Source organism: Pistacia vera, unplaced genomic scaffold (genome assembly GCF_008641045.1).
Source record: "Pistacia vera cultivar Batoury unplaced genomic scaffold, PisVer_v2 Contig430, whole genome shotgun sequence".
Taxonomy (NCBI): Eukaryota; Viridiplantae; Streptophyta; class Magnoliopsida; order Sapindales; family Anacardiaceae; genus Pistacia; species Pistacia vera.
The window spans coordinates 2556501-2567002 of record NW_022196258.1 but is presented as its reverse complement, the minus strand read 5'-3'; the positions used below and the strand labels follow the sequence as shown (position 1 = coordinate 2567002).

Below are 10502 nucleotides of genomic sequence, written 5' to 3'. Positions count from 1 at the left end.
TCAACTTCTTGTTAATCACAAGAAGACAGCTTTGTACTAATTCAATATTTAAATAAATAAATAAATAATTAATTGTTTCATCCACAAATGCAAGAATGAGAATATTAAGAAATTGAGAGATCTTCCTTAAGTGAGTTGTTTGCCATGTGTTAGCATTTGAAAATTTGAGAAATTCACCACAGTATATTGACTTCCAAAATGATCCTTTCATGGACCATGCTTCTTAAAACAAGCAGTTACCTCAGTAACCATCAAGAATTAAATACTGAACATGGCTTCTGGGATTCCGAGATCTTGGTCTTTCTGTCTTGCCATCTTTGTCATTTTGTTATGTTTTTGTCTGGCGAATTCAGAGAACATGTTACAGACCGTGAAGGGAGAAAACAGCAGAAGAACAAAAAGTGTAACATATATGTTGTGTGGGAAATCCGGAGTGGATAATTCCTGTTTTGGTTAGAAAATATCTTGCAATATGGACTCCACGATCAAAGTCGAAGATCTCGCTATTTCCTGTTTGAGTTTATTTCCAATTCAATCTTGTAACAAGTACTATATAAACCCAATGATAATTTGAGATAGAGACTTAGAAAAACGGGAACTCAAGACGGGAAACTTGCTGAGATAACTCTTTATAATTCAGAATAACTTTTTGTAACTCAGTTCAGTAGTACACTCAAGCAGCCGAACCACTTTAAAAAGTTTTTTTTGATTCTTTGTTATTTTATGACTCTTACTATACATTCATCACCGTATTATTCCATTACTGATTTATTAGGATTACACGTATATCCTATGTTGTTCTAGTATTGTCAATCACGTACCTCTTGTTAATGCAATTTTCCGCATAAACAATATATGAAGGGAGTTGGGTGTAAGACAAGTCGTATCCTCTCTATAATTCATCATCCTGCCCAAACTTTTCGCAGGGAATTAGATTGCCAGAAGTATGGTTGACCTGATCACCTCTACCTTAAATACAGATGGCAACCAAATGCGGTCACTATTATGCTTACTTCAAGCCGCTGTGCCACACACCCAGTATTATCAGACAGAACAATGACTCCATCTCCACAGTGATATTCCAGGTTCTATTCATAATCCAGATTACTGTAAACTGAAATACATTACATTAGTAATAGCTACAACTTAAACTATATTCCATCTGGTAACAAGATTCACAAGGACATGGATTGTATAGTTGCTTTTAGAAAAGATTTAACAACATGGGCCAAATGGGTTGATTCAGAAGTAGATTCCACAAAAACTAGAGTCATTTTTCAAGGAGTTTCTCCCTCTTGTTTTAAGTCAAGTCACCTTGCCCTCAAGAATTAAGTCTTCCATTAACGATTTTGTTGATCAGTGGTAAGGAGTGGACTGAAACAGGAGTAAGAAACTGCGCAATGGGGAAGCAACCAAGAATTTGAACAACATATCAGGGCGGCTTGCCAGAAGCATCATTCGTAGTACAAGATGTGATAAGTAGAATCAAGAAACCAGTTCATCTGCTAAACATAACCAATCTTTCACAACATAACCCTTTCCAGGGCTTACTTTAATTATTCGAAACTTGTTTTATTTCCAAAAAATAAAATAAAAATTTACGTTATATAAATTTGTTTGGAAAATCTGAGATATTATACTTTATTTGATTTGATTCAAACCATTGCCTAACTTCACTTCAAATTCACCGCCACAAAATCTCTCCTTGATTACAAACTTATAATAATTAATTACAAGATTCATTATAGGATCAACACCTCTTTGATCTTTCCTACATGCCAAAAACTCACGTCGTTTGTTGCTAACTTTTTGTTAAGTACAAGGATCATATTAATTGTTTCATACACAACTGCAGTTGCAAGAAAAGCTTGATTAGACACAATGGATGGAATGGAAAGTATATAAACCTGTTAGAAAAAAGTTTAAAAATAAAAATAAAAGGTTCAAAGAAAATGGCTTCTGGGATTTTGAGATATTGTTCTCTTGCCATCTTTGTTATTTTGTCATGTTTTAGTTTGTCAAGTTCAGAGAATATGTTACAGAAAAGTGTAAGAAAAGAGAAGTGTAATGTATATGAAGGGAGATGGGTGTACGACAAGTCGTATCCTCTCTATGATTCATCTGCGTGTCCAAACCTCCGAAGGGAATTCGATTGCCAGAAGTATGGTCGACCTGATCATCTCTACCTTAAATACAGATGGCAACCCAATGACTGCACCTTGCCAAGGTATATATATATATATATAGAGAAAATAAATCAACATATCTTTGTCTTACATGTATTAATTATACCATAAAATCTCATTGCAGGTTTGATGGTGAAGATTTTCTAAACAGATTTAAAGGCAAGAAAATTATGTTCATAGGGGACTCGTTGAGTCTCAACCAAATGCAGTCACTGTTATGCTTACTTCAAACCGCTGTTCCACATACCAATATTATCAGACACAATAATGACTCGATCTCCACTGTGATTTTCCAGGTTCCATTTATATTCTATATTTCTGTAAACTGGAAATATATTTGAAGTTACTAAAAAGTGATTTAATTTTGCAGGACTATGATGTTTCAGTGATGCTGTTTCATTCAGAATACTTGGTGGATACAGAAGTGGAGAAAATTGGTCGAGTTCTGAAACTTGATTCTATAAAGAATGGCAATGTCTGGAAGAATGTTGATATTTTGGTTTTTAACTCCTGGCATTGGTGGATTCGCAATGTAGCTAAACAACCGTAAGAGCTCTATTAACTCAAGCTAATTAGTAAAAATATGTGACCCAAAATTTCAACGAGTTTGTGGTATGTGTGCCTATTGAACCCAGATGGGATTATATTCAAACTGGTAACAAGATTCTCAAGGACATGGATCATATGGTTGCTTTTCGGGAAGCATTGACTACTTGGGCCAAATGGGTTGATTCAGATGTAGATACCACTAAAACTAGAGTCATTTTTCAAGGAATTTCGCCTAATCATTACAGGTTAGACACCTTACTGTGTTTCTCTTTCTAATTTTTGTGAGTTTGGTTTAATATTTTTTCCTATCCTATTAATACTATTTCCAAAATATACTTTTTGTTTCCTATTTTGAAAAAGTGAAAATACTATTATATTTTATTTAACTATTTTAAACCCCCTAAGTTTATTAATTTAACTAAATACTTTCTCAAAAAAAGTTTAAAAATTAACAAAAATACCCCATCCACCCACCCACATTTGTCAGATTTCGGCCACCACCACCGGTAGGTGGTCGAAATCTGGTATAATGACGCACTACTAGCTGGCTTTGGCCAATAGTGCGTCGATCTATCATTTACAGGCTAGATCCACGGTAGATCTGGTCAAAAAAGGTCAGATCTATGGTCAAAGATCTGGCCATCTTTGCCATAGCTAGTCTTCAACGATAGCCATATCTTTGATCGTCGCTGATGACCAAACACGGGTAGATCTAGTCGTAGATCTAGCCTTTTCTGGCCAAATCCACAATGGATCTGGCTGAAAAAGGCCATCTCAGCGCATGACAGGCTAGATCCAACCTGTCGTGCAACCGGTTGTACGCTGATACGGTGACTCTGACCACCCTCCGATGGCGGTGGTCTGCTGTCGGTATTTAATGAATGGGTGAGGTTGTTTTTGTAATTTTTAATGTTTTTATTACATGGGTGTTTAGTAAATTACCAAACCTAAGAAGATATTTTTGTTAATTTTTAAATCCTACCTCGTTATTTCCACCCAACTCTAAAAATATCAAAAATACTATCTTAAATACTAAAACAAACGTAGATGTTTTATTGACTTCATGATGTATGCTTGATGATCAGTGGCAAGAACTGGAACGAACCAGGAGTAAAAAACTGCTCAATGGAGAAGCAACCAATAATGGGAACAACTTATCCAAGTGGTTTGCCAGCAGCATCATACGTGCTACAAGATGTGCTAAGTAGAATCAAGAAACCAGTTCATCTGCTTAACATAACCACACTTTCACAACTAAGAAAAGATGCACATCCTAGCTCTTACAATGGCTTAAACCGCATGGACTGCAGCCACTGGTGTGTGGCTGGCCTTCCAGACACTTGGAATCAACTTCTGTATGCAGCTCTTATCAATTAAGAAGGGAAGATAATACATAGAAATTTGATTACACAGTGTAAAGTAGCCAGCCAACAACATTACAGATCTTCATGAATGCACTTATTAATTAACAAGGGATAATTTATCTTCAACATTATTAATTTTAGATTTAATTCATTCTTTTGTTTCAAGAAAGAAAAAATAAACAGAGAGTAAGCAATAAGCTAGATATTGTCCAATTACAGAACATGGGTACGTCAACAGTGGAGGCATAATCATTCTTTTGTCAAAAAGGAGCCAAAGCTTTATCGTCAAGCATAAGCACACCTTTGCATGCGGAAGAATAATCAAACACTAAAACTTTGCAAAGCATCAAACTTTCCCCTTTGTCCAGTCTTTAAATTGAGTAACAACACTTGATAATTCATTCACACTTTTAACTCTGCTTACTGTAAGCCATTATAACACACTTGAAACAGTTCCTCAGAAAATTTCCAATATGGTTTCTTCCATCAGTTACTCTGTCTTCACTGCCTATTTCTTTGTCTTCTTATCGATCTTTTTCGTTACTAGCAATGGATTTTTCTATGAGGAACTCACAGAAGGCATAGCGATAAAACGCACAGAGAAAACGAGCCACCTCCATTTCTACTTTCATGACATTGTTGGTGGCAAGAACCCAACCGCTGTGAAAATTGCAGGACCACTTAACAGTACTGGTTATGGCTTTGGCAGTACATTGATGATGGATGATGCCTTAACGGAAGGACCTGAACGTACCTCGAAGCTTGTAGGAAGAGCTCAAGGACTTTATGCCATAGCTGCACAGGAAGATGTTTCACTGCTCATGGTAGTGAACTTTGCTTTCATGGAAGGTGAATATAATGGAAGTAGCATCAGCATTCTTGGGAGAAATCCTGTTTTGAACGATGTGAGAGAGATGCCGATTGTTGGAGGCAGTGGACTGTTTAGGTTCGCTTCTGGATATGCACTGGCACATACAATTTGGTTTGATAGCAAAACTGGAGATGCCACTGTTGAGTACAACGTGTATGTAACCACTAATGAGGTGAGCTAATTCATGTTAGGCTTAGCATAAACAGCTGTTCATTTTTATTTATTTGGTGGATTACTTGTAGCCTTCTGGGATAATTTATCAGTTTCTTAGCAGATCTTTATAAAGCTGCTTGAGAATTATCTTAGTAAATTTCCATTTATTTAAAGTAAGCAATCATAACAGTTTATGTGATGAAAACGGTATGTGTGTAATCAATATCCTCAAAACTTATAGTCAGCCAATTGAGGATACACCTCTCAAATGCATAAATATCAGTTGATGTATCGAATTCAATCTGTCTTGAAAACAGATGCAATAAATGGTTAATTTACTATACAGCTAATCAAAAGTTTTGTAATTAACTTCTTTAGTTTCCAGATGGTATTGTAAGTGAAAACCTTGAAGCAAATTTCCTGTTCTTAAAGTCCCAGAAAGAAACCGTACAGTTACTTCCTGTAAGTAGTCATAAAGAAATATTACTGGAGTTTGTCAGAGGCAACCTTAGAGAACTAAAACACAAAAAAAAAAATGGATCAGAGGATGAAGTTGTTCAAACCTTTTTGTGGAAACACTATGCAATTTCAGATAAAGTAAAACTTAGGTTCCTTTATACAGAGTAGGAAAAAAAAAAAAAAAAAAAAGAAGGGAAAAAATAAAACACACAGACACACAAATTTCCTGCATGGTCAATGATTTCAGTCATACCTCCTAAACCTCCAGGCAGAAACAGAAAAGAGGGTTCTATCTTGCCAGCAAATAACCAGACATCCATTCTCTTCTTTGATCCTATACCCGTCATAGCCATAGTTCTGCAACAACCTCTTAGCCTGCAAAATACCATGGTAGCTTAAAGGCACCCTCCCGAACCCAGCTAATTCAAGTCGCAGAATCCATTTCTCAAGCTTCTCATGCCTTTCCTTCCTCTCAGTCCCCTCGCATGCTATGATGTTCTTTATTTCTTCTCCAAAAAGCATCTTCTCCACCTTCTGCCGCCCTATCGATCCTCTGGGTAAGGTGGACTCCAAGCAATCAAACAATGCCGCATAAAAGTTCAATGCATCCATGACCCTCTCCATTAAAGTAGAACCATTATGATTGGATTCCTGCTCGGTTACTACCATCAACTTTGGTGAAAGACCCCAAAGGGCATTCAAAAAGCTACCCATCTTTGGGGAAGCAGCTAAAGACAGTGGGGTTGACACTGATGCAGAATCAGGACTTGGGCTGTACAAATGAACAGAATCTTTCTCAAGCCACTCTCCTAGTGTCCGTTGGTTCATCTGCAAGACTCTTTGCAAGTGACTAGAGTTTTGAGTTTTTGATGCTGTTGGTGAGTTCCTCTTGGGCATCTCATCATCCATGGCCAAAAGCGAGTGCAACTGAAGAACAGAGCTGACTGCAAGAGCTTCTCCAGTCTTTACACGTAAACTTTCAACATCAAGATTCTCCAATTTGCTTACTATTGGGTTAAATTGGAACGGGATGTCCAATTTTTCAGCCTCATCGGTCAACCGAAGAGCCATTTGTTCCAGTACCTCTTTCCGCTCATGTATACCAGTAATCCTCAAATGGGGTGGGCCTTCTGGGCGTGCACTTAACGTCTGAAGAAGGTTGATCCATTGGGCAGGCTCAAAAGAATGAAGATCAATAATATGCACCATCTTCTCTCCTTCCATGGCTTCTATAATTGCCTGATTTGTGATCACATACGAAAGTTTCAAGAAGGGGCAGAGATCAAAGAATAACTTCTGGGCAAGTATTTCTTCAGTTACTGATGATATCTTCGTGGAATTGAGGGCTTTGTGGAGACCAGGCCAAGCTTTAAGCATTCGATCAGCTAGTGCCTCAGTGAAATATGCAGCAATTCGCTGCATGGTATCGCCGTCCGGAGAAGCAAGGTGGGAAATATGCTCAAGACTGATATTTGCATTCTCAACACTACCTGCAGCAACATGGTTTGCACAAGCAACAAGGAGATGGATCAGGCACAAACCCCTCTCTTCAGATTTTAGCTCCCTAAGCCATGGATACTGTGATCCAAACCCAGGAGACAGTGACATCCAGGAGAAGAACTGAAGGGGTGAAGAAGTTACAGATGATGATCCCTCCTCTTGAACCATTCCTGCCATTAACAATAATAACAAACTCCGTGCCTTAAATGGAAGCTGAGACCAAAGATAGCCAGAATGAGATCATCAGGTTGCCAAAAAAAATCTGAAGATGATTAGAAAGAAAAAAAACATTTTAAATCTGTTATATGAAAAAACTTTTTGTAGAAACAAAACATAGTTGGTTTCTCCTCATCGTCCATGTCCTCTTTTAAGTGAGCAAATAACACTATTCAGCATGTGATTATTCTTATTTTAAGAATACAAGATGCTGGTTCCCTCTTCGAATTTTCAGTAGAATATAAGATGACTTGTTAAACGAACCATTTAACTGCGACATACTAACATAATTTCAATAGAGAAAATGGAAAACAAGATCATGTTTCTTACGTTTACTTTTTGTACTATCTCCAAAAGCATATTAATACTAAACATGACTAACCAAAAACAGTTGTACGGGGCTCGGTTAAGTGAAAAATTCAGCATTTTTGGCTTCAGAATTGTTATCACTACTCTTTACAGACATTTTTTCAGCAACCAAAATATACAGTATACCGGAAACAAAAGCAAATTTATGTTTCTTAACTAAAAACAGAGAGCAAGCTCAAGCGGGCATGCATAGATTTTCAAGAATTCCCCAAAATTAAGCAGTCAAAATCAATAATCGGCCACAAGAACTCACCAGAGAAAGCACAGTAGCTGCTCCTGAGATTTACTTATGAAACAGAGCAGTAGGTTAAAACTCCCAGGTGGGTTACAAAATTCAGCAAAAACCCATAAAGACCCTCAAAAACAGTTGAAGTTAGGTTGAGGAAACTCTCTTAATCCACCAAAGTGGGTTAAGAGGAATTAGGTTGGGTTTGTGGGCTAGGGATTTGTTGCAAAGTGAGCGAATTGGAATTAAAGCTCTTGTCTTGAAGGACTTTTCCATGGCTGCTTTGGCGACAACACAAGAGGTTGTTTTTGTCTTCATTGTTTTGTTGTCCTTTGGGGGGGTCAGACGAATATGGAATTTCTTGAAATACAATACAAGAGTGCACTTACTCTTTTTACTTTCTTTCTCCGTTTGTTACTTTCTCTCCCTCTAAAAAAATGAAGCGTGTTTCCCTCTCTCTCTCTCTCTCTCTCTCTCTCTGTTGATTTTTCTTTGTCATTATGCGACATGGATGGGAATAAGAGCTGGCCAAACTTTGGTGTTATGCTCCAATCCAAACATGCTCTACCAAAACAAAACAACAGCCTTTCTTGTTGCCTAGTGGGTGATAGTGGGGATTGCAAGGGAGCGTTTTACAGGTGCCTCCAAATCCATTATATGTTTTCTTTTCAAAAACCCAAAGACTATGCACTAGGTACTTTCTTCTTATATTAAAGACAAAAAAACAAGAAGATTTTAGGAAAAGCCAAAAGTAGATAGAACATTTTAACTTTAGGGGTGGAGAGTCCTGGTTGGGAGTACTTGGGAGTATCTAAACTTCAATGGCTTTTTGTTTTGACAATATAAAATCATAATCCCATTTTCATTTCAAAAAGATCATGCCAAAATCTAGGATTAGTGATAAACCACATCATCCATTTTGATAAGCTGAATCTGCTAAATGCTAGTGGGAATATATATGATGCCACTAAGCTATATGTTTGTTTCCTTCTTTCTGCTTTTCTCTCTCTTTCTTTTTTATCTTTCTTTAATTTTTTCAAAGTTTTGGTTGTGGTGGTAGTATCAGTGGCCAGCACTTTCCTACATTGGCTCCTTTCAAGATATGCACAATCACAGATACTATTCCTTGGCTAAATGTTGCCTTCCAATTTGCAGAATATGTAACTAGAATATTTCAATGGTTGAGATAAACATGTTATCGCTTTTTTATATCGAGTACTTCATGATTAGTTGAATACATATGCTCTGTTACATCGAAGATTCTCTACAATAGATGAAATTTGGGTGGTGCAGAAGGCATATTCTAACCCTAAGGCTAATATGCATCCTGTTACTGCAAAACATCCTGCAGAGACTCATCAGTTGCGTCCGACAATAATGTATATATAAGCCAAGTATGATAGGACAACACAAAGAATCTGTCATTGTTTTAGCTGATCAACATCCCCAGCATGCAAATACAGAACCCCACTTGTTCATATATATGATGTTATCCATGTAAAATTTCGTCTCCATTTATAGGGCGATCAAAAATATGCCAATCACACCAACTAGTAGCTAGTTTTAAGGCCAGCTGCTGAAAATGTGAGATTTATCAGTATAAATTCTAAATCAAACCTCAAAGTGAAGAAGATTTTGTAGGTGGGGTGGTTTGGACTTTGGAGGTAGCTGAGAAGGAATCTACAAAAGCTCAATAAGTACAAAGAAGATGTACCTGCAAATAGTAGATTTTTCCTAGGTAAGGGCTTAATTTAAAAGAACGGATAGATTGCATTTGGTTTGTTTAGGTTAGACTAGATTGTGACCTATATTATTAGAAAGACAAAACAAATGAATTGGCATATTATATGAGATTGTCTTAAAGCGGTTCTATCGATTCTAACAATGTTTAAAGGGGGGAGTTTTCAAGAGATGGAAGTTTTTGTAAGTATGTGGGGCGGGGCATTGTAAATGGTGATTCTCAAAACTCAATAAGATAAGTGGGAAAATTCCTCTAAAATTCAGCTAAAAACTTTGGCAGATTGTGTTGGAAGATGAGGTAAAAAAACAAAAGGGGATAAAGGACCACTAATATGGATGTATGTGAGATTAATTAAACTGGCAAATTTAGTAACTTCTTCCAAGCTGAAATAATTTTAGTTTAGACAAGAGAAGAGAAATTAATGAAAGAGACAAGATCTAGTGTTTGTTTAATCTCAGGTTGATGGTGGGTGGGGCTTCAGTCACGGGCATGCAAGTGTCAGAGACACAAGTTTAAACTCTATAAACTCAGTATTCAAGAAGATCTAAGTTTAAGGAAGGTGGGTGCCCATTTAGAGCACTAATTTTAATGTCTTCAAGTAATTGCACACTCAAATTCCCATTTGCAGCATGCCCATTAACTTGTCATAAAGCTTACTGTTGCCCAAACCCTTTTTATGGGCTCTTAACTGCTATTAAAAGCCACAACTGAAACCTCAGCCGTAGAGCTGGGCAAAAAGCCCGGGCCCTGGGGAGGGGTGACCGGGCGCAGGCCGATCCCACGTCTTGGGACCGGGCCTAGTTAATTTCAGAATACCCTTTACCAAATAACCAAAACCCTCTTACCAAATAACTAAAACCTCTTATAA

At 37.2% G+C, this 10502-nt stretch overlaps 3 protein-coding genes across 3 annotated transcripts; 2 read left to right on the top strand and 1 right to left on the bottom strand.

Annotated features, from left to right (window-relative positions):
• The first annotated feature begins 1952 nt into the window (after nt 1-1952).
• LOC116143515 (protein trichome birefringence-like 38) lies at nt 1953-4112 on the top strand. The gene is made up of 5 exons (XM_031428960.1): nt 1953-2227; nt 2311-2482; nt 2557-2732; nt 2822-2980; nt 3821-4112. The coding sequence occupies exons 1-5, from the start codon at nt 1953-1955 to the stop codon at nt 4110-4112; spliced, it is 1074 nt and encodes a 357-aa protein (XP_031284820.1).
• Nucleotides 4113-4470: 358 nt separating this feature from the next.
• Nucleotides 4471-5300, top strand: LOC116143569 (dirigent protein 22-like). Its single transcript, XM_031429025.1, has one exon. It carries the CDS (start codon nt 4573-4575, stop codon nt 5149-5151), a length of 579 nt encoding a protein of 192 aa, XP_031284885.1. The 5' UTR covers nt 4471-4572; the 3' UTR covers nt 5152-5300.
• Nucleotides 5301-5792: 492 nt separating this feature from the next.
• Nucleotides 5793-8555, bottom strand: LOC116143629 (scarecrow-like protein 3). Its single transcript, XM_031429090.1, has 2 exons — nt 7921-8555; nt 5793-7295 (listed from the first exon to the last, which is right to left on the bottom strand). Exon 2 carries the CDS (start codon nt 7257-7259, stop codon nt 5826-5828), a length of 1434 nt encoding a protein of 477 aa, XP_031284950.1. The 5' UTR covers nt 7260-7295; nt 7921-8555; the 3' UTR covers nt 5793-5825.
• Nucleotides 8556-10502: the final 1947 nt, after the last annotated feature.

What these genes read in the sequence shown, in the direction of transcription:
- LOC116143515 (XM_031428960.1), top strand. Translation starts at nt 1,953, where the DNA reads ATGGCTTCTGGGATTTTGAGATATTGTTCTCTTGCCATCTTTGTTATT. An exon ending in TCTCCACTGTGATTTTCCAG is followed by an intron (nt 2,483 to 2,556) that starts GTTCCATTTATA and finishes TTAATTTTGCAG; the next exon opens with GACTATGATGTTTCAGTGAT. An exon ending in CGCAATGTAGCTAAACAACC is followed by an intron (nt 2,733 to 2,821) that starts GTAAGAGCTCTA and finishes TATTGAACCCAG; the next exon opens with ATGGGATTATATTCAAACTG.
- LOC116143569 (XM_031429025.1), top strand. Translation starts at nt 4,573, where the DNA reads ATGGTTTCTTCCATCAGTTACTCTGTCTTCACTGCCTATTTCTTTGTC.
- LOC116143629 (XM_031429090.1), bottom strand. Translation starts at nt 7,259, where the DNA reads ATGGCAGGAATGGTTCAAGAGGAGGGATCATCATCTGTAACTTCTTCA.